The sequence below is a fragment of the Melospiza georgiana genome, chromosome 4 (assembly GCF_028018845.1).
Source record: "Melospiza georgiana isolate bMelGeo1 chromosome 4, bMelGeo1.pri, whole genome shotgun sequence".
In the NCBI taxonomy this organism is placed as follows: Eukaryota; Metazoa; Chordata; class Aves; order Passeriformes; family Passerellidae; genus Melospiza; species Melospiza georgiana.
In genome coordinates, this window is record NC_080433.1 from 71,499,985 (window position 1) to 71,524,815 (window position 24,831).

Below are 24,831 nucleotides of genomic sequence, written 5' to 3' on the forward strand. Positions count from 1 at the left end.
GAGACAGTTCCAGGACAATAAAACTTTAAGAAAACAGAATTACACAAAACAAGAACAAGTGTGGGCTGTGGCGTATCAGGATGAACATGACAAGAACACTTATTAGTTAGTATTTAGTCAGAAAACAAGAAAAATTGGCTAACCATGAAAATGGTTCTTCTAAACATTCATGGCACAATGCTGCCACTGAGAACTGTAGCTGGGATGGAAAGACAAGAAGCACAAACTTTAAACAGTTTAATTCTGAAAGTCACCCTCCAGTAACAGGCCATAATAGAATGTTTAATAGCTCTATAGAGATGAGGAATGCCTACTTGGAACACTAAATAACTGGACGTTAGACAGTGTCTGATGTAGAAAAATAGTTTTGGTCATCAGTTCACCTATAAAAAAATCAATGGTTGCAGAGATTTTGTTTCAATTTGTCTCATTTTGAGTCAAATCTGATTTTCTGGGCATCATAAGATTATTAGCAGTTTATGAGCACCTAGATCTAAATGAGAAAATTTAAAAGAATATTTCTATTTAATATTTTGCAAATTTTGAATAATTTTTGCATTAATTTGGTATTATTTAAAATAAAACTATTGTATATTATTTGAGTGAAGTAACATCTCTTAGTTGAAATGTTTTATCCCGCAAAGAAGTTAATGTTTAAAGGGTCTCAGCTTTATTACCCACACATTTATTTGTCTGTGAGCTAAGACTGACAAAAAGATATTGTTTATCATCAATCCTGCACAGATTTTAGAGCATTGGAAAGACTAGGATAGTGAACATCAAGTGATCTTCCACGATAAACAGTGCTGTTACATAATTTATAAGTCATCAAGTCAAGTATCTATATGATTTTATTCCATTTTCTGATGACAATATTGATGTTCATAGATCATGGATAACTATAAACAAAAGTCTTTCTATAAACATTACAGAACTCATAAAACTTACAGCAGCACCAGCTGTTTGTATTTCTTCAGGAAATATGAAATATTTTAATTTTTAGATTCCTCTCCTGAAAGCACAGCAGTCATTCCAGTACCTTGCTGTACTTCTAGCAGCCAGGAGCCAGGCTGCTGAATAGTGATGAAGATCATCTCTAATGGCATTTACCTCAGAATGCTTCATGCAGGAGCTCTGTGTGTTAGTGTGCAACTCCTTACTGTGCTGTTTGAACATCATTTTACACATAAACATTGAGTACTGAATTCACAATGAAACATTTTTCTTTACCTGCCCTGCTCTCTTTCTGGAAAACATTAAATCAGTTTGTATCAGTTGATGATCTCATTTTTTACTGAAAATTTATGACTTATTCAATGTCATGGAGGAAAGGCTGAATTAGGTGCATTTTGATCTGAAATTGTGTTGCATGTTTTATTGTCATGAAATTGATTTCCACTTGTTGAACTGCATGGGAAAACACCAAAATAATCTAAAACCTTCAACTTGTTCTTAAGTCTGTTCTTTTTTCTGTCTAAGCAACTCAGGAGAAATTATAAAACACAAATTTCAATTTGCTGTTTTTCAGTTGACCACTAGATTTCCAAACTAGTGGTTTCGAAACGTTTAAACGTTTAAACGTTGTTTAAACGTTGAATATTCTGAATGTCAAGAAATGTATTTGTAATATGCTTTTTAAAACATGCTTTGAAGTTTAATACTAAATTATTGTTAATCCTGTACGGTCAGCAGAAAACTCACAACTGATGACAAAGACTTTCAGAAATAAGGATCAGAAATATTTGAAAGCATTTACATGTTTCTCCCCATTATATAATTACAAAATATTTAGGACAAAGAAGGTAAAACATGCTTCATTTAATATTTCTACTTTTTTTGAGGAGGACACCTTTCTTGATTCACCTTATTTCTGAATTTATTACTTATTTGCCTGTGTAATATATCAACATGGTTCAGATACACATCAAAATTACTAAAATGAAAACAGAATCAAAAATGTGATGCAAAAATGAGACTTCCAGAGTCTCAGCTACTCTACTGATCTCTCCAGTTCAACGCACACATTTAGAACTTTTCTATATATCGAACTCTTCCAGACTTTGAAGCAAATGGAGCTGATTATCACTGTCTGCCACTTTCCCCATTCCACCATTCACTTTATTGACTGTACTGTCCATACTTCCAGAACAAGTCAGACAGAAAATCCTTCTCCATTAATAAAAACATTCTTTTGTTGTTGTTGTTATTTTTTTCAAAATATTTCCATTAGGAATGGGTAGTAGAGGGAAAAAAACTCCATGGTTGTCTGGTTTTTTGATTTGGTGGGGTATTGTTTTGATTGGTTTTTTTTGTTTTTTCTTTTAAATGACATAGGAAAAATGTGTTTAAAGAGAATCACTACCTATTTTTTCATCTTGAAAATGGCCTGGTCCTTTTATTTCTTTCTCTCCAAAAACTATCACTGTATTTTTTTCCTCTACCAAACAAAACTCCATTCTTCCTGTGCAAATTTTGAACTTCTTCAAAATAAAATTCAGATTTAAAGATTAGTTTCCACTATAAAATTTCCAGCAGTAATATTTCAATCATTTAAATGAATAGCCTTCCTTCCTGCTCCCCACATTCTGTCAATTTAGGGGTTCCATTTTTTATAACAACCACAACTGAGAAATTTTGTTTTAAAGGAAGTGCAAAAAGTTCCTCATATTTGAAATAGTTGGAATTAGCAATCCAAAGAAAAAAAGAAATTCTTCAAGGCATGATCCACAGCTGACTGAATTAACAAAGTGCATCATTAATTTTAGAGAATTTTGTATGAACCATCAGATTAGTGATTCTACAACAGAAACAGAAACCTCTATAGTTTCAAAAGTCAATGGAAATACTCAGGTCTGAGCATCACAGTAGATTCATCATGATAGATCACAAAGGGTTCAGCAGCAATGTTATGAAAATTTTTTTAATCTTCCCAAATAGAGCAAAATATTAGAGCAAAATATTACAACATGAAGGTAGTAAAATTCATGTTCTAAGAAATTCCAAAATAAAATCATATTAATGAGTGCCAACTAGAATTTGGGATTCTAAAGTAACTTAAGAGTGTTTTGACAGTGCTATATCCTTCCACTTATCCTTCAATTGTAGCTTCCTATTATATTTGTACAAAACACAGAAATATTTTTATGCCACATTTTCTGAAGAAGTATTTCAGAGAGAGCTTTTAGAGAATACTATCATTGGATTTTTGGAATTTTTTTTTAAAAAAATTAGTTACATAACATTGGAAGGAAAGACATTTTCTAATCTATGAGTTAAAAAATCTAAAATGCATTTTTAAAAATTTTCTATGTATAATAATGATATTAGTATCATAGAATGTATATATCAACTACGAACTACATGCACCCCAAAAAATACTAGGTTTTTTTTGAAACAATGAATTCTTAAAACTATTAAAAAAATCTAGATAATTGGAGGAAGTTCTAGTGGAAAAAAATCCCATCAACCCAAAACTCCAAATCCAGCAATTTCCCAAATTACTCTAAACTAATTACAGGGCTTGAGAGCTTAATGCGGGGCATAACCTAATGTTTCCTGAACTGTACTGTGTATTTCTTTATAAAGCTGCATAGGAAATGCTTTAGGAAATGTAATTTGTTTCTGAAGTGAAGCAGCACAGGAGCTCGAGTGTGTCTGCACTCGAGCTAATGAGAACAACAATTTTAACTGGAAGAGAAGGACTCAGATGGGAGAGTGTCCCAACACTTCCTACCCTGTTTTATACCCACACAAACCATAAAAATGTCATGTGGAGATCCCAGTGTAGGCCCAGTAACATGGTGAGGGCTTGAGGGAAAATATCTGTTCAAAGGAGGGAAGTTAAGGGAACTGAGCTTGAATAAAATCAAATTGTTGTCCTCCACTCTAAAATGAAGCAGCACTAAGAAAATCAGATTCTTCTAAGGGATGCACAATGAAGGACCAAAGGAAAAAGTTGCACAAGGGAAGTGAAGCACTCTTTGACATGAGAGCAGTGAATTCTCTGAATAGATTGCACAGAGGGACAGTAAAATCTCCATCCTTAGAGATTTTCAAAATTCAACCTGGCAAGTCTTGTAGACATCTGATCTAACTTAGAAATTAGCCTAGCTTTGAGGGCAAGGTGGGCTGTATGACCTCCACAGCATCTTTCCAACCTGACTTTTTTGGCATCTGTGATGACTGAAGAGTTTAGAGAGGAAATGTTTTCAAAATATTAAACAGACACCAACATCTTAATGAATATACTGCTATTATGCTGTGTAAGGAGCGAAAGATTAGTGACTTCAATATTTATTTTAATTAAATTAAAGCTTTGATGTCCCATAACTGCAGAGTGTCTGAGATAAAAATACCCTCCAAAAAAGCCATTTGCTTTCTGACATATATGTATGTGTGTCTGTGTGTAAACATTTGGTAAAAATGCTACTTCTCTAACATTGTCAAAACTTCTTGTTTTCCATCATGAGTTTTTGGGCCAAATGATGAAGAAACAGGAAGAAAAGAGATAAAATGTGTTCCTCTTCCTAGATTATCATTCCTCAGACAAGCAATGCTCAAACAAGCTGTAAGAACATAAGGACTCAGAGCAGCCTACACCACCACTGTCACAAGAATCACTTTTACTGCCTAAAGAAATATCAGAATGTATTACAATAAAATTCTCTATACTACAGTGTGTCTGATCAAATGGGCAAAGCACAAACTCACTTATTCCATTCCATTCTTCCTAGAAGACCATGATCTTGCTGCTGTTGGTTATAACTCAGGAATCATAAAAGGAGCATCAATATGATGTGATTAACCCAGACAGTAAAATTTCTACAAAAAAGACAGCACTTGCTTCTAATGTCAACTTTGACAAGAAGCATAATTTTATTTCACTGTTGACCTCTTGCATTGTATATATACAGCAAAAACACAGCTATGAAGGAAGTTACAGAAAATGTATTCCAGAAACAAATAAAGTAAATATTACCTCCAAACTAACTTATGACTTCCTGAGTCTTATGCCATTGTGTTTTGATAATGCTATATAGCAGCTGAAAATAAAGTCTCAGTCTTGAAATATTCTTCCCTACGTTAAACTTAAATTTTAGGTGGGTAACTCTCTTTCTGATTCTCTCCATCCATCACCCTTCCTGACTATCTTTGCACCTCTGGCAACTGCTGACTGTCTAAATCAAGGAGTTATCCAGACTTAGAGAAATCAGACCTGTTAAACTCCTCATCCCACACACACACACTAAAGAAATCCTCAGCATATAATCCTCCTTCAGACCTTCCTCCATACTAGCTATTAAATTTCAAAGCCTGCCTTCACTCTTGGCTGCTGGCTGCCCCCTTTAGCCTGCTTGGCCATAATGCCCCAGGGAAAGGTTTGCCAGGCAGTGTAAGAGCACCAGCACACTCAGGGCTTGAGCTGGATTTGGCAGCAGCAAACAGCTTGCAAAGTGAGTAAGGTGAGATAATCAAAGCTTTATTTTGATAGGAGCCACTTAGATTGGATGAGAGAGAGTCTGAGAAAGACCAGCTGGGAAACAGAAGCTGGGTTTAGCAAGGAGATTAGAGGGAAGATATGGACAGATGGAGAATGTGAACAGAAATTGAACTAAGACCTGAATTCATGATGTACAAAATGCATGAAGTTCTGAAGGAGAGCCAAAAGGCAGGCTTCCTCTGCAGTCTCACACCAAGGGAGAAATATCAGGCTCTGCATCACAATTTCCCAGGGATGTCTAAGCCATATCTTGTGACAGACTTACCCCTGTATCTGGAGTTTCTAAAGAGTTGACTTAGGCAGCATAGCCCTAACCAACCTGGCTACTGTTAATCCCTCTCTCATATCTTCATTTTAAATGCAGGGGCTGCAAGCACTTACCATGCCATTATGGATTCCACTCCCTGAGCTGAACATTGCAGCAGGTAAATCACTTTTTTTACCAGAGTTCAGCTGCTTCTTGGTAACAAAATTGAAAGTTATTTTGAGAAATTGAACTGAGAAGATAAGCAGAAATGAAAAACTTGCTCTCTCCAAGTGAGCTTTGAGAACTGTTGTCAGGATAGCTTCTGAAATTCTGAATTGGCATCAGAAGAGTCAACCTTGTCCTGGAAATATGAAGTTTGTCTGCTCTATGATGCCCATTTATCAGCAGTCATTCAACTTAAAAGCATGCTGAAGAGACCAGAAAAGTGAAAAGACTTTATATAATGTTTCAGTGAACAAAATGAAAGTTATTTTAAATTAATATTTTACAATATTTTTCTTTAATTAAGCTTTAGGACCTAGAAAACAATTTATAAACCTATCTTTAACTGAATCATAATTTTTTCTGTGCAGAATTGATGAAAGGTAACTAGCACATAATTAAGAAATTCACTGTTTTGAAAGAAAAAACAGGAAATAAGAACACAGAAGAATCACAAGACAGGTTTTTTGAGTGACCATGGGACCAAAAGCAGTCTCAATCATCTAGAATCTTAATGTAGTCATTTGAAAAATGAGTGGGATTAATCTAATTCTAACATAAAACCATAAAATAAGTGGATTAACTACTGTTCCCTTGGAGAACTTCTGCCTGCAGATTATAACAGGAATATACAGTGACCAGATCAGGTGGGACTTTTCACCACCAACACCTAATGTCAAACATGTTATTTCCAGTCCTTCATACCTTAGGCTATGTTGTGTCAGACAAGGAAAACAAGAGACTTCCAGGCTTCAGAAGAGAAACCAAAATAGGGAGTAAATGCCACTTCAGCTAAGGGATGGAAGGAACAAAACAGGGGACATTTTGGCTATTTGATTATACCTGTCCCATCTTTTAAATTAATATTGAATTAATTTAAAAGATTAAATTCATATTAATTCATCCATATTATGGAAAGGGCCATATATATCTGAGTGGTTTGTTTACTCAGCATTCTGTAGCAAATGCTGCATTGATACAAATTAACAGCAAAGATGTGCATGATATGTCAGAAAAGCCATAAATTCTAAAGAAAGTTGTATTTAATTTTAGAATTTAATTTTTAAACATAATTTTATTACTCATAGGGCTCAAGGTATTCTTGTCTTGGAAAGGAAATCAGTCATGTAAGCTATCTAACCCTTTATGGTATTCCCAATATTTAGTTTCACTAAAATATATCAGTTCTAAGGCATCTGTGCTATTGCAGTTATAAAGCTCATATCTATTAAATATCCCAGGCCACAGATTGAGATAATCTACCCTGTGTCTCTACTGGATGTATAGAGTGGTTAATTGTTGGAGAATTTTGCTCAGAAATGGCTTATAGAGTTTTGTTCAGACATGCCATAATCATATACAGCTGATGGAAAAGTAAAAGGCAGCTGTGAGGAGCAAATTCTCAAAGCCTGTTTCTGTAAACAACAAAAGTTCTCAGGCACGTTTATGTAAACAGCAGAAGTTCTCAGGTTGTTTTTAATAACAAGTAAATATCTTGTCCTTGGATAAGTTTTGGGAAAGCAAAAGTTGACAAACATGGAGGCCTTGAGAACTTTCATATCAGGGTGAGAACACAAATCTTGGTTTCAATAACAAACCATAGGTATTGAAAACAAAAGGAGGGGTTAATGTGCAATCTGTGACCTATGGTGAGCTCGGATTTTGTAATATGTATAAGCTTAATTAACACCACTATAAAAGTGTGTGAGTGAGATCAATAAATCGGAGCTCGATGCTGATCAGCAAAGATGGGTTGTCTCCCTTCACTTCAATAGTTAATATTTGTACTATTTAAAATAATGTTTAACACAGTGAAAGACTCTTATCCTGACCAGCTTTGGTCTTCTTTCTAGATCAACATAGCCAGATCCTTCAGACAGCTAACTAACATTATCTAAACCTTTTATCCTTTCTCTTATGCTCAACTTTCAAACATCTCATCCTCTAACTCTTCAGGGGTGCTCAGCTAAACTTCATTTAGCATTGAAGCTGAAGTCTCACCAGCCACTGCAGCACGTCTCCTACACAGGCACCACTTGTCAGCATTTCCCAAAACCACCACTACCTTTCCTGCATGCATTTGATATTTTTAATTCATATTACATCTGAACGTTTACTGGTACACTGGACCATTTTCACTTCTGCTATTGCCTAATCAGCAATATTCCTGTTTTGTTTTGTTTTCTTTTTTTTCTTCTTTACCTGTAGTGTCTGTATCGTTATTGAAATTTTGGAACATTGCTCTGAATTGCAATTCTGCTTTCCAAAGTAATTGTATTTCCTATATTGGTCTAAAAATGCTATGAGTCATTTCTTCTTACTTTAAATTGCAAATTGAATTATTAAAGAGTAAAGCCTAGGACAAGTCCTTGTTTGATACAATTGAGACTGCTTTCCTGTTTGACAGTGACAATATTGACCTAAGATGTTCACTTCTAGCTGGCAGATAGAAAGAAAACTTCCATTTAAAAATCATTGAAAAAGAATTAGCATAGCAGTATTGTTGTGTTGGAGTAAGAATGTAAAGAACTGCAGCAGAAGGGGCTACTTTTCTTATTATTTAATAATGGAATTTGATTTTGCAGCAGTAATATGCGAAACCACTTGTCTATCTTAACAAATTATTTTTAATATGAAATCACTGTCTCAGAAAAGCAATGCCTGATTAGAAAGATTTTGAGCCTCAGAACAAAAATAAAGTTAGAACTAACATAGGCAAGCCTTATTAATTTAAAAATGAAGAAATAAGCAAACAAACAGTTAGTTGCTATTAGCAGACATTGCATTTTTAAACACTGATAGCACAAGGGGATCTGGTCTAGTCAGGATTTCTACAGATAAGAAGAAAACCTTCAGAGATCTGGTATGAATTTATGAATCTAATAATGCTGTGAAGAGTATTACAAACACAAACACATCCAGCTCAAAGATTACTGGGCTACCTTCCTGTCATCCTTTTGTAATTTTTATTTTTTGGGGTGATTATATGGGGTATATCTAGTACAGCAATTATTTTTCATATTTTTCCTAAGGGAATAATAGAGAGTTTTGAAATTTTAGTATCTCATATGCTAAAAATAAGTTAGGAATTACTATAAATAAATTAGCCTTCTTCTGGAGAAAATCAGTAGTAAGCTCTGTCCTAAATGTAACTCAAACAGGCTCAAATCCCAGCAGGGAAAACCAGTCAAAACCCATGACTGGCTCCTTTTGGACAAAAATGCAGTACAGCAGATAATTTACATCAGCTAATTTGATCAGTTGTTCAGCTTCTACTGCACCAAACAACTTGCTAATAAAGCACAGATAGCACTTTCCTTCTAACAAAGATTTTATAGACATTGTTCTTCTGCTCCTTTTGGAGAATGTGCATTTATTTTGTCAGTATAGTTTTCAGAGCTTCAAAGATGCTCATTAAACTGTAGACAGAATAAAATGCAGGAAGCTAGAATTATCAGGAGAGCATGTGAAAGAAATCCACTTTTTTATTTCAGTCAGACAATTCCTCTGGTAGAACTTTTACCCTCCTATTCATGCTAACTACAGTAATCTGTGGCTTGAGAGGAGATGAAGGTCTGAAGGAGGCCAAAATTTGCTCATGGCTATGTGCCCCTCTGTCTTTCTTCTGAGCCTGCTTGGTTCCACTCTATAAATTTATATCCAGTATCTATTACTTTAAAACAAGGAACATGATATTTACCTATTTCCACACCAAATATTCCAAGTATTCTTAAAATGGATAACCACAGTAACCAAGTGAACCAGAAATGAACATAAAGATAGTATTGTACCTCTGTTTTTCTTTGTATTACTGTAAGATAAAAGACTGAGGGATGGGAATCGTGGCTAGGGATGGTTTTCTTAATGTCTATATAAGAGCCAGCTTGAGAGGAAGATGGATAAGCTGAAAGCAGGTGAGAAAAGGCCCAAGTGACATAAAACCAAGGCTCTTTGTCAACTTTGCCATAAATCTCATGCTTTATGAAAGGGTGTTAAGGAAAAAGAGTGAACACTATAATGATTTTCTATTATGCATGAACGTCCCTTGGTTGAATAGAGAAGGTGTGAAACCAACGAATACAAAAGTATCAGGCAGAAAAGACCGACCCAGTTAAATGTGCTTTAGAAAATAATGTTAATATGACATGTTGCCTAAATGTGGGATATTCTGTCTTTTTGGAAGACCTGACAGATGGAAAAAAGATGCTTCACTTCAGTCACATAAATGTTATTCCAAATGATATATATAGGAAATACTTCACAGGAAACAGTAGCTTGAAATGTTAATAGGACTCTAAATTGTAAATAATTCAGACCACTGGTGGAAAAAAATAATTTTAAATCTTGCTAAAACCACATGGTTAAAGGAAAAGAGATAGATAGATCTTATTTTATTATTTACACAGGAATAAGATTGTTGAGAATTGTTTCTAAATGTGACAGAGACTGTCTTTGTAACTCAGTTCCCAGTGAATTTGTTTGAAGCACACAAAGAAAGCATGTGAAAATATTAAAGCACAAAAGAAAAATGGTGGGGAAGATCTACACCTTCTCTGGATTGCTGGCCTGAATTCAGGCTCAGGACAAGATTTCCCATCCGTAAGCAATGGATAAGCATTCAGGCCTAAGTGTAGGGCCTGTAAGACCTCAGTTGCTAATGTATTAACACAATTCCAGGCATTCCTGAATGTGCAGTTCACAAACTGCATGGAAGCCATATGAATTATGCTAATCAGACTTCTTCCAGATCATTCTTTAGGACTGGGTTATGCACACTCAAAACGAAGGACCAATTGCCACCAATGTCTGGAAAATTTTCATTAAACCACAACACACCAATGTCACTTAGAAGCAAAGCTAAAAAATTAAAATTTAAAATAAAAATTTAAGAATTTAGATTCTACCAAAGATGGTTCCTTACACAACACCCATCTGTACTGAAACACAAATAGCCGCTGTTTCTGCTAAAGGTGATTCTTCCTTTATATGGAATTATAGATTTTGCAGAAACCAAAATGTTATTCCCTTTTTCTGGGCTGAATCATAGAACTAAGATGGAAAATTAAAAATCATTGAATTAAGGCTTTTGCAGTACAATGATGTGACCACTTATGTCCCAGACCAAAAATCACTTCTGAATATTTTACAGTAACTAAAAGAAATATAACAAAGTTCCAACCCTTGTTAGCTGGAATTAAGCTCAGATAACAGGAAACCAAGGGAAACACCTATGTCTTCTGCTTCAGCAGTAGAATTATGATACCTGGCATTCTGGCATGACATTAAGAAATGAACCTACTCCCTGCTTCTGAGGAACCTAAGCAAACAGAAATATCCACCTTCAAACAGGATAATTACCCCTGCCTTTTTCTCTCTATTCATTATCCATGGAGAACACTCCTTGCTGAACATCAAGTCTGGTGATCAGCTTAGTCCTGAATAAACAAGCAAAAATCAGATCATGGATATGATGGATGGAAGGTCTTAATTCTACTGGGAACAGCCACCTTGTTTTCCCTTTTCAGTGCTCAGATGTACAGCATGTCTGACCCTGCAAAGGTCACTTGTGGATGCCCCATCTCCCTGGAAATATTTAAGGCCAGGTGGAATGTGGATTGGAGCATCCTGGTGTAGTGAAATGTGTCCCTGGTGGCAGGGAAAGTTGGAACTAGATGAATTTTGGAGTCCTATTCCAACACACATCATTCTGTGATTCTGTGAAATCATTAAGTTTTAATATTCTAAAGTTGAAAACTTCAGAATACCACAGAAGATGATACACATTAATGTGTTAATAAGCCATCTAAAATAAATTCCACTCCTAAACTTAGTATAATTGTGCTCTTAATATAGCAATAGAAGAAATCTTGCATTTCTTATGCATTTCTTCTTGTATTTTGAGGGCGTTTTGCTGGAAATAATTACTTTTTTTTTTACTACATTATGAAGACTTGAATTCTTTTTTGCCTTACAAGTATGGTAAATCACACCAGATGAAAATGTCAAGAAAAGTCTCTCTTAATAAACATATTGATAGGATTTACTCTAAGTGTTAAAGCTTGAATGTACAGTTTCTACCCTAAAGCTGACAGGCTGTTGACAGATGTGTCTTTGCATTAGTTTCACGAATACAAACACTTCTGCTGAGTCTGTGCATTGCTTAGCTGGGGATGCTTTATGTGTGTGACAGGTCAGGTGCAAGACTTCTGCAATTTGCCTCATTTTAGCTGAACAGACATTTTGCATCCAAAGGCAAAAGGAAGACAACTCCCATCTTTAATTACACATATGCAATCTGTACAAGTGCCAAAGATGACTGTGACTGGCATGTGACTTGATTCTGTGGCACACTGGTGTAAAGCTGGTTCTTTATTATGTTAGACAGGTACTCACAAATTTTTTTGTTGCTGCTGAATGAATGAATTGCAATCTTCACTTCCAGACTTTATTGACAGCTCCTGGTGCTTTCATGGAAACCATTCCTATTGCTATTCACTCTATTGAACCCTGCCATGCTGGACAGTCTAATAAAATCAGTGCTGGGGAGTTCCCTGCCACAGGGGGTGCAAGAGACAACACTCACAAAACAGCAAAATTTGGTATCTTTGCAAAATGTCAATTCCAATGGGTGGCTTTCACAACTCTTTCTGCTGGTGACAATTTATAATCACTAATTTTTTCTTGGCTCAGCTTTACTTGATTGCTTATATATATTACTAATGGGCAGCATATAAAAACTACAAAAGGGAACATAGTGGCAAGCAATACTTTTTATTTGGATGAATAGGAAGGCACCATCTATATACTTTCTAGTGTTCACATAGAGACAATGGCTATGACAGACAAGCAAGTGGAATTGTAACATAACTGCACAGCTTGTTGTCAGAAAATTAAATGTGCCACCACTAAAAGTAATGTTACCTGGAATTTTTATTATGTGATTAGCTAGCAGGTTACTTTTCAGCATTTCACTTATACTAGGTTAGATAAAATGTTGTAATGATTTCCTCTTCAAGCTGCCTTAAAGAAGAAAATCATATTTAAAGCAATAGTTCTAAGACATATTTAATCATCTTAGTTATAGTCTCCATAACCATCCTTCCCTGAAATGTTGTAAAAAAACCATTTTCTATTAGAAGAAGTGCATGACTGATGAAAGGGCACTGGCTGAGAAATAAGTTATCATTTCACTGTAAATCTTCAAAAGAGATCAGTTTTATTCTTACTCTTTTAGTCCCACCAATTGTGTAAGGATCAACTTTTTTTGTTCAATTGTCATGAAAAAAGTGCCTGTGAATCATATACATGAATACCCTTTTCACCTGCAATGTTTATGAATGCAGATAAAGACATAACCCTGATTCATGAACTATTAAAAAAGTGATAGGATATTCATCCATGCAAAAAATATTCATATACACATTCAATTTCCTTAAGGTAGTGAAAGATCAATCTTTCATTTCCATTTTATTCTTTTATGTTCAGCTCTAGTAAATTCCCCTTTTCAGAGTGAGCTGTTTTGGAAGTTTTTCTATACTGAACTTCACTCTTTTGAATGACATAACTGTCCCCTTCTACCTTTCCATTTTTTAACTAGGAAATTAGAAACTCTGTGTCAGGAGGCACAAAAGCATGCACAGAGAATTAACAAGGACCTTAGCTGTTGTGGGCACTGTACATACAAAGAATTAATAGAAAACAGTCCCAGTGCCAAAAATATTTCAAAGTTAAGGCAGCATCTTACTTCCACACTTAGAAGGATGGTCCAAAAGCGATCCTATATTTAAACTTAAGTATAGCAACACCATGTGGCCCTAACAACAAAGATGTATAGTTGAAAAAATGTCAACAAGGTTTACACTTTGCCAAAAATGACACTGTGTGTATGCTTTCACAGAACTTTTGAATGTGATAAAATGTACAAAAACAAATCACTGTCCAGTCTTTCCTGTGCTTCAAGATGATACAGCCCTAAACCCACGGTATAACAAATGGAAATGCTGTAGGGAATATGGCAAGTCTTGTGGAAACTAGATAATTTAGATATTGTACTATAGAACTGTCCTTCATAACATAACTTGAATGAATAATTGAGAACTGAAACTGATATAGAAACTGCTAAAGCAATTTATGCCCCTGTTTCCAGATGCTGATGAGGTCAGTCAATTATATTCTTCAAGGATCACTGTAAACTTTTTATTTCTTGTTGGTCATGTGCCTTTTTTCCTCCTTGAAACTTCATGTACCTGACCTCAGCATAAGCTAACTGAACCTCAGACACATTATGAACAAAACTCCATCAGACAATAACAAGCTTAATTCTTGATATAGCATCAAAGCTGAAGTCAGCCATGATGGTCATGGGAAATTTGCAGAGCAGCTTCCTCACCCTCTACTGTATGGCCCAGTTAATGCAGTCCACTTTTTATTCATGGAAGGTTTTTTAATTTCCTTGTGCTTGTCTGCTTGCACCCTACCTTCCATAAAAATGCCCCACTACTTTATTTAGGCTGCAAGTACTTTGAGACATGGACTATTTGCTGCCTGATAGCTGCACACTAGTGAAAACCTTATAGCTCATTGCTGTTTGGGCTCAAGGCAAAAGCGTAGAGAACATGTTGGTACAAAAAGAAACAATGGTGTACAAGCTCTTTGTTTTCATGTCTCATTAAAGAATAATGTATGTGTTCAAACTCCACTACAAAGACCTTTAAACAATGAGTTGTTTATAGAATTCATCATCCATCATAGAAGGATACAATTTATATCAAATATATATGTCTATCTGTAAAATAAGTGAATTTCTCAGAAATAGTTTTACTATACTTTTACAATTATAATATTTTACAGTATTATACCTACTCTCCATTATTAAGTAGGACCCAACACTTTCTTAACAATCCATGAGCAATGTTCTTCAAGATGCTGTTCCAACTCCTCTACATGAAACTTTAGTGATCGTGCTAATTTCCCCCACCGTGCTTATCATTCATTAGTGAATGATGTTTATACAGAGCACCAATGCCATAACTACGGCTTTTCCTTCAAACTTCCAAATATGTTTTCCAAGCAGTAACAGCATGGGAAGCATTTAATACTGCACAAATATGTGAAGCTGCAGGAACTACTTACAGTGAGAGCCTTGGAGGGTATTACCAGATACATTGCATTTGAAAGACACCACAAATTATCAGAGAGAAAAAAATCTCTTTATCCTATCCAGCCTGTACTAACCACTGGTATTCACAGATAACTGAACATGATAGACAAATATTGCTGAATGGCAACTCTTCCAGAGTTCTGAAAATACACTGATGCATCAACTGACAGAAGGGAATGGTCTCAGATAAAAGGACAGCCAAGAACATATTATATTATATTATATTATAAAGATATTTTTTTTTGCCAAGACTGATTTGTCTTATTCATAAATATCAATCTGATTCCCAAATATGAAATCTTATTTCTCAAGGAAAAGAAATACTGCAGAAATGAAAATTTTGATCCTACTGAAGTCAGCCTCCTCTGACCCCTATAAGAAACAGCCCTCATTACTTGCATAACTTCCTGATAATCTTCCTTATCCAAAGCAAACAAATTAAAAATGGATTTTTGATATGAGACCTCTTGGTCTGGAAAAGATAAAAGATGTACACACTGGGACAGAAGATTATCCACAGAATCACACATGGCTAAGAAACCTCATGAGGGTCAAAAAGGACAACTAACTAAGGCAATTATAAATCTGATGTTATCTGCCTCTCAGAAGGCACATGCAGTAATTTCAAGGTAAATGCACTATAGGCTGTGCCACAAGAGCTGGATGTTGTATGATTAGAAAGGAAATGCTTTCAATTTTCTGAAGCATTGCCAGTAACCCCTACACTGACAATGAATTGCCATATAAAGCACAAAATGCCATCCAAATTCTGAAAATGAACTTCTTGTATTACTTCCTGATTACTAGTAATATGGGCTTCTCTGTTTCATGGCAAAGCAGTGAATGAACTAACCATTGCTTTAGACAGCAGATATTCCTCTGGACTTTTCAGCTAGGTGTGCAAAAAGACTACATACACATGTATTGGAAATGAGTGTGTCTGTCCTCATGCTGTACTGATAGCTGCAGAATTGCATATTATTAAAAAAAAAAAAGCAAGCAAATACTTCTTACCATAAAACCCTCAGTGTACTGAAACTGAGCTCTGGAACTGTCTTCTGCTGTGGGACTCAGGGGCTTAGGATCAGACATAGAGCGTTGCATCATCTTTGCTGTCTTTGGGCTTGATGGAGGAACCTTGGCCATGTCAGCATGCAGCATCTTCTGAGGGCTGATGTCATCAGTCATGGGCTTTTCATAAGGTACAAATGCTGACTCTATAACTTTGCTTGGTGAAACGGGTGAAATGGGTGAATAGAGAACTTTGGGAGATTTGGGAGGGGAAGGGACTACCTGTAATGTGGAGTCTGGGCGAAGGTGGGAGGTGTAACCTATCTCTAATGGTGTTGGACGTTTTTTATCTTTCTGAGGAGATGAAGCTGACAGATATTGGGGACTCTGAGTGTCTGATGCTGTCTCTGTTTGACATCCCAGACTTTCTCCTTTGTATGTCTTTTCTGGAGCTGAAATATGCTTTATGATTTCAACCTTAGCATCCCATCGGGCCCTGATGGAAGGTGTTCTTATTGTTCCTACAGGTTCTGTTTGCACAGAAATCTCTGCCACTGTCTGAACTGCAATACTAGATACCTTGGAGAATGGTTTGGCTTTGTCTGCCTCAGTGGTGCTCTCACTGAACTTCCCTACACGAGGCTTCCTTCTGGATCTGCTGGAAAGATCCCATTCATCTTGATCTTCATCATCGGTCTGAACACTTGTATCAACACTCTTCTTGGATCTCCGTCTCCTGTTGGTGTAACCTCTTTCCGCTCCATCTTCATCATCAGTTTGCACTCCACTGTCCACTATTTTTTTGAAACACCGGGGCTCTTCCAGGGTCTCCTCAAACTCCTCATAGGGACCACGTAATTTTGGCATAGAACTTCTCTTTTTCAATTGCTTCTCCTCTCTGACATCAATATCCTTAAGAGACATTTCTGAAACTGAGCTTAGGATACCAGACCTGGGTATGTATTGGGTAATGCCATCAGACTGAACTGTATACCACGCTTGACTTTGTGGAATTTCAATACCCAGCACTCCTGAAGCTGTAGTGGTTGTGTCATCAGTAGGCCAAAATTGGCCATTTTCTGTGCTTGCATACTGTCCTTCCAAAAGTGTTTGATCTGTGGTAGTTTGTGGTGACCCAGTTCCTGAAGGGTCATAACCATACTGATAAATTTGACGAAGTTTTTGCTCCTCTAACTGCTGGTGAAGCTGTTGTTGGAGTTGTTGGAATTGTTCAAGCTGCAGCTGCTGCTGGGCTAATGTCTCTTGTCTCATCATATACTGAGCTTGCCGTTCCTCCTCCTGCTGAAATAAGAGATGATGTTTCATGGATTGCAACTCCTCAAGCTTTTTTTGCACCATAAACTTTTCTTGTTCCCTAAATCTTTGAATTTCCTGGCGTTCCCATTCCAGCTCTTCTGCAAAGCGCTGCTGCTTAATTTTCTCAAGCTCAAGAAGTTCCCGCTCCAAATCAAGCTGCTGCTGTTTGCCTTCTTCAGGAGCAATGAGAAGTGCAACCTCATCATCAACTACATCTGTGTAAACTTCAGATGCTGTAGTTAAAGCAGGTATCAAGCTGGTTGGCTCAGTGGTAATAGTTTCTATAGAATGAGGTGGCAACCCCGTCTCCACACCAATGGCAGTAATTGCTTTATCTTTTTCAGCTGCCACAGTTGTCAAGAAACTATATGATCTTGGGAGTGGTTGAGTCTGTTGCAAAGTTGATAAAGAGGGCACCGAGTCAATTGTTTGGAGAGTAGGTAGATCTCTGACACTTGTACTGAAAATAGAACCGGGTTGTGTGGTGATGGCAAATGTGGATGGGATTGGAGTTGCTACTGAAGAATAAACAACACCATTGGATGATCTTAAAACACTTCCAACGCCAAACTGGGGACCCACAGTGGACACCATTCTTGCTTGGGAATACTGTGGTGTACTGAGCCCGAGGCCAGAAATCTGCTGAGTCTCTGGATATGGACCTGTAGTCTTGCTTGAGTAATCCATAACCTCACCTGAAATTACAGGGCAAAGTTACAGTCCAGTCCCACAAAAGAATGCTGCTTTGCGGATTCTGAAAGTCATCCCATCTTGATGAAATAAATGGGAAGGGGAAACTGCATGCAAATCTTCAGTTTAATGATCTACTTTAGATGTGAAGGAAACAGCATTTCTGAACATGCAGGCACATGCAGGCACCTCTGTGCAAACACATACGTAAAATGAAGAAATGAAAAACACGTGTAATCCGGAATAATTTGTCACACTGTCCAAAAGAAAACAAAATAACAGAAGGAGGGGAAAAAAAACAATAAAAAATTATCCTGAAATGAGGTGAGGAACATCAAAATTATATTTCAAAGAAAGATCTGCTGCTGTGTCATACTGACCTGTAGTTACTCTTCCAGAAGTAAGATCTACTGCTGTATCAGTTGCCCCAACTCGATAATCAAAGCTATTCTTGCTTCTGTATGCAAATAGTCCAGCTTCTGATAAATTTGTGTCAGACATAGATGGTTTCATACCTCCAATTCCTCGGTAACCATACGACCCCGAACGATCATACTGATAATGGTCATCTCTGTAGCCAAAGCGATCTTCAGGAAGTGTAGTAGAAGGCTGCTGAGCTGTACAGCTCCTACCAAATGGCAATTTATAAACCATATCACAGCAGACAGCTCTTCTCCCTGCAGTCAGATCTACAGGCTTTTCATCATCTTCTATTACCGTTGTAATGATACCTGAAGCAGTTTCATCCATTGTTACTACTGTTCTGTGGGATTTTGTGGTGCTAAGGTCAACTGCTCCACTCTCTGCTGGCTCCTGAGAAGTGGAGAGATCAGTCCAACCATTTGTAACCCCAACAGGTGGCACAGTAACAGGCTTTGTAGTAGCCCATGTCACTGCCTGTGTTGAAGTACCTAGTGATAAATTTATTGGCACTTCATCTCTACCTGCAGAGAAGGCCTGGCTGCCCGTTACTCTGTATGCAGGCTCAAAATGTTTTGATGTTGTTAGCTGCAGCGGTGTTGTCATGGCGTGCCCCAGATCCACAAGGCTGTCTGTGCTGGTGGTGTAGCTCACAGTGGCAGTGCAAGTCACTACAGTCACCGTCTCAGTGACTGCAGGCAGAGAAGCATCAGCAACACACGCAGTGCTAAGATTTATTATGGATGGCTGGACAGTACTTACTGGCCGTCCACCTGTGTCACTTGCTGGCATTTGCCTTCTTAGGTCCATGGAAACAGCAGAGAGATCCATACAGCTGTCCCTCATTTCAATGTCCATCTTAGTTAAAGTGCGAAGGTCGATGACATCGCCCAAGGGATGGAACCTTCCATTCTCTCTGTATCTGGGCTCGTCTACAATGTGTAGTGGCTCTGGAGGTATAGTAATAGCAACACTTCCTAAACCATAACCAGGCACTGGACCCTTAACCACAGACACTGTGGTCTTGGTTATGTCTGTTGTTACCACTTCTGGTTTCGAACTAGGGATTTTTTCAAAAGTTGATTGTGTTGTCACAGGAATAGCTTGCAGTGCACCTGAAATATACATACTCTGACCTGCCATACTTTGAATATCCATAGTTTTCATGGATGTAGTAAAAACTGGTTGCATAGGTTGGGGAATCTGTTCTTTAGAAGGTGCTTCTAGAGGCCAGCTGGTAACAGCCTGGCTAGTTATAGCTTCAGTGGGAGTTCCAGGCTCAGATGGCAATGTGATGACAACATAGGTTTCCTGTGAGGGTTTTGCCAACCTTGGTGAAGATTTGTTAGAGTGTGGAGACAAAGGGGAAGTGGGAGATGGTATTTTGTATTCAGCTGTGGTTACCAAATTCAGAGTCATACTTGAAGTCAATGCCAAGCTTACTGGTTTGGGCTGTGTTTCTGCTGGCTTATGAACAGCTATTGGGAGTGGAGGAATTGCTGGTTTAGGAGCAATTGGAGGTTTAGTTACTTCAGGTGTCCTGTGACTGAAAACAAGCCCTGCTGGAATGGAGGATGGTTTGGGTGGTACAGGAGGTGGTGTTGGGGTGTATGTTTTTGTGATAGGTACCACATGATCCTTTAATACAGCTGTGGACTCTAGTGTTGGAACACTTGTGACTGGAGGTACCACTGTGGGAGCTGTTGCTGCTGGAGCCTTAATCTGTGGCTTCTTTTTGGGATAAATGGCTGGCTTGGGTAAAATAGGTGGTGGTGGTAATGGTGGTGGAGGAGGTGGTGGAGGAGGAGGAGGTGGGGGTGGAGAAGGATGAGCAGAAGAATCCAAAGAAGAGCTTCTAAAAAGAGAGAATGCTTTAGCTGAAACAGCAGGAGCTGAGGAAGGCACGGAGACCATGCTGGTCTTACTTACAACACTGTGAGTGAGTACAGAAGATATTTCTGGTGCAGGCTCTGTAACTGGTAGTGGTACTGGTGCTATACATATAGGTGGTTGCTCAGATGCAGCACTAGTCAAATCAATCTTTTTCATATCAACACCCAATTCTTTGCGTGGCTCTTCATGATGAATTTTGACACTGCCAGCCTCTACCGTACTTTTAATTTTTCTAGCTGCTTCCTTCTCTGCTTTGGATGTATCAAAGGTAATGATGTCAGCTGCATATTCCTTGGATTTTGTAACTGTAGTTGCCACCGCTAAAGGTGCAGTTTCAGGCAAACATACTGCAGTTTGCTCCACGCTTTCTGCATCTGATTCAAGAGATGGTTTTTTAGTGGCTCCGGCAATAGATTCATAAGGCATGCCCACTTCAGAGTACTCTTTTGCAGATGTTAAGGGAACCTGTGTTACTATCCTGACACCTTCAGAATCTGCTGGTTTACTTAAACCATCTGATGGGCCTACATAACCTGTGGTTGCACTATCTATGGGTGAGGAACTATCTGTGGTAGAAACTGAAGATGTAGATGATGTTAAGGAAGCTGTATCAGAAGGTAAAACTGATGCAGCACCTTCTGATGTCTCAGAGTAGGTCAATATTGATGTTTCATGAGAAATTATTTCTTGAATTTCTCTGGCATAATCTGTTAAGTATTCATCTTCAATTTCCTCTGCTGTGAAATGCTGTGTTATTTTAACATCTGGGATAGAAAGTGTTGTGCTACTGACAGGTGACACATCTGAGATTGCTGAAGTAGTGCTTGATGTTAAAGATGTACTATCTACTATTTCTCCACCTCCAGACACTTTTGTATCAGATGTGGGAATGAAATCTGAAGCTGGTTGTGTTGGACTAGACCCTGGGGTTAGCTGCATTTTCTGCCTTTTCATAAGCTCTTCATAAGCAGCTTCTGCATCTAACAAATGCTTTTCCTCCATGGTGGAAGTTACTGTGCTGTCTAATACAATTATTTCATGACTTTCTGGGATAATGTAAGAACTAGAAACAATATCTTCTTGAGGCACAATAGTATGTAAAGTCTCAACACTATAGTAGTCTTTCTCTAGATCACTAACTTTCTGTGGTTCATCATAGACCTGTTCTGAAGCTCTTGCTTTTTTCTCTTTTCCTCTCGGTTGTATATATTCACTGCTCTCATCTTGTCTCATAACAAGACTAGTATCAATAGTTCCATTGTAAGAATCCTCTACTAAAGACTCATAAATATAATCCTCTATTAGCATTCCACCATATAAAGATTCTTTTTCAAATACTTCATCTTTTTCATTTGACATTTGAAATGATTTGGACTTATGCATCATCTCCTCATATACCTCTTCAGCACTTTTCAATGTCTTTTGACCACTCTCTTCTTTTGGGAGTCCACTTGGTTGTTCATCTGTTGGTGAGTATAGAGAGACGGCAGTAGGCAATTTGTAAACTTTTTGCACTTCTATTATTTTTTCCGGGCTGATTTCAAAACCTTCAGGTTCTGACTCAATGCTGGGTGAATATTCAGAACAAGAAGATCTGTGCAGCTCTTCCATTTCTGCAGCCTGTCGTAATTCTTCTGTTGGAGATGCATCTTCAATGGGAGAAAGATTACTTGGTGGAGTCTTTGGACGTTCCCTTCTTCTCTGGGCTCTGAGCTCATCCTTGTCCTTTTTAGATTTTTTGCTAGAACTTTTTCTTTGTTGCTGTTCTAATTCGCGTTGTTTCTCTTGTTCCTTTAGCAGTTCTTCCTCTTCCCTTAGTTCTTCTTCTTCTGAGGAATCTTCAATAGTGGGAAGAAGAGGACCGTGTGTTCGATGCCTTGCTTTGCGCTGTTGTTTGCTCTCCCCTCCCAGCTTTTTGTGACTAGGACTACTGTCACTGTCTTCATCAAGTGATGACACTGAAGTAGGAGATGTACCAGGTGTGAAACTAGAAGCATGTAAACTAGAAGATCCTTCTCCTCTAGATCTATCTTCTGGTGAATCTGTAAGACTCTCCATCTCTAGCTCAGGCTCTTCATCAAAATATAAAATACCTTTTTGTGGTTCAGATACTTCAGAATATTTGTTTGTTATTGTACTGTTTAGTTCAATTGTTTTGAAACGCCGAAGGCCTCCTCCTCCAGATACTGCAAGTTCTTCACTGTCTTGACTTTTACTTTCCCTGTATTTTGGCTCTGGGCTTTCATCAAAAGTCTCATCATCATCATCATGCCATGAATGTCTTCTTCCTGCATCCTCATCATAGCCTGCACTACTTTTCCGTGCCATTCTTCTGTGTTTTCCAGGTGTTCCTTTGGCTTTGCTTTTCACTTCTTCTTTCTTTTGGCTTTCAGCTGCACTGATCTCTTTGAGTTGATTTCTAATGAATTCATCATCTTCAGAACCTGAAGCATCTTCATCAGCACTCATCTCTATAATCTGTTTTCTAATGAAGTCTTCCTCATCACCTGATCCCTGGCTGTCATCTCGTTTGTACTCATCACTGCTTGAAGAACCGACACTAGTTCTTCTTTTTCTTCTTGGGACAGGTGAGTTTTCACTCTCACTGCTGTCCTCCACAGAGTCATAGCGCTGTTGCCTTCTTGCTGATATGTCATCTCCTTCATGCTCTTCCTTGTACTGTGCCTGGGAGGAGGCCGTTCCTTTGCCCTCTTCTACAATGGTTCCTTCACCTTCTTTGATAGCTTTTAAGTCTTCTTCATCTGAACTGTAAGATTCTGGAGTGACGGGCAAAGGCTTTGTTTTTAGTTGATCCTTTGTCTGTTCACCATATGTTTCAGAAAGCTCTTTGCTTTTCACAGATTTTTCATCAGAAAGAGTGCTCGCCTGAGCTTCTAAAATTGAGAGTACAGTACTTTCCAATTTAGCTAGATCTGAGGGGCTTGGTGGGCTTTCTTGTGGAATGGTGTCTTTTTTACTAATTTCCTTGTGTAAATCCTTTTCATCAGTGGGGATATGACTTGGAATTTCACCAAGTGAACTTGATATCCCATCAGAAGAATACCCGGTGTCACTCAGACCTTGTGGACTTTTCTGTTGCTGAGAGCTTGATGTGTCTGATTTGTCATCCTCCTTTTCCTAAAAAAATAAATACATAACGCGTGTGTATATATTTATATATAAATTCTTAATGTCTCCCGGCAATAAAAAAGTGATTTTTTTTTCTAAAGGATGAGTTCACACCTCAGATGAAGACTGAACACTAATTTTGCTATTCAAAGCTATTAGAATAAAACAAAAAAAAGTTCCTCAAATTTTGATTTTTTGCATTGACTCTAAGCTTTCCATGGCTGTCCACACTGGCAACGAATTTTACTGGTTTCAAGACTAACTTCTATTTTTCAATATAACATTTAATTGTTTTAAGAACACTTATTAATGATAACCTGCCATTTGATCACACATTAATGGGACAGCTTGCCCAGGGGTATATTTATTTGAAGATTTTATTTACTGTTTTAAAGCTGTCTACATGGTTTTCAATACAAAGTAATATAGCTTGACAAATGTCTGCAGAATTTCTGGAGTCTGCTCCTTTCTTTGCCCATTCAACATTTTATAATTGGCTAGAAATGTGTTAAGTTTTGCACTCATGATTTGATTTTGTTGATTGAAGTATTACACATTTCAACAGGCAACAGAATACATAGAGCAGTGAAGCATGGTTTAATGACATTTGGAATGTCCCCACATATTGGAACGTCCCCTACAGCTGGGCACCGTACAACTATTTTTTGAGAACCTCGTGAAAAAGAAGTTTCTTGGTAAATTGGTAGTGCACAGTAATCTGCTGGTAGGGCAGTGTAACTGCAGGGAGGAAAGCACGATGGTCAGCCATCGATTAAAGGAAGCCAAGAAGGCAGGCAGTGCTGACTGAGCATCAGAACCAATGTTCTCCTTCTCATCCCTAATGAAGCACCCTCAGTCATTCCAGATTCTTCTACCTCATTCTGACTGACAAGCATCTCTAAAACACTAAAAATATCCTACAGAAAGTATTTTTGTAACAATTTCACTCTTGCTTCTCACAGCTGTGGAATGCTCTGTACTTAGTGAAAATACCTCATTATTCAGCTAAAACAGTTCACTCTCCAAAATACAGGTCACCATAGCTCTGCTTTGGGCTGACAATTTTAGGAAGTGTCCCCAAATCCACTGGCAATTTGAGAACAAGCATCCCAAAGCCTCATGATTTAATTAATATGATGTGATATTTTTTTTTTGTTAGGGCTCTCAATAACAGGTCATATTTACCAACTTTGCTAATCTAAGTCAGTGATTTTTGAAGTATAGCAAACCATTTTTTTAAAG

At 37.6% G+C, this 24,831-nt stretch overlaps 1 protein-coding gene across 1 annotated transcript in view; it reads right to left on the bottom strand.

Moving 5' to 3' along the window:
* Positions 1–24,831, bottom strand: part of PCLO (piccolo presynaptic cytomatrix protein) — a 322,461-nt gene that overhangs the window by 148,550 nt on the left and 149,080 nt on the right. Inside the window, exons 5-6 of the mRNA XM_058023738.1 lie at positions 18,528–23,598; positions 16,144–18,152 (exon numbers count right to left, since the gene is read on the bottom strand). Coding sequence (XP_057879721.1) covers positions 16,144–18,152; positions 18,528–23,598 — 7,080 coding nt within the window. The remainder of the gene's footprint in view (positions 1–16,143; positions 18,153–18,527; positions 23,599–24,831) is intronic.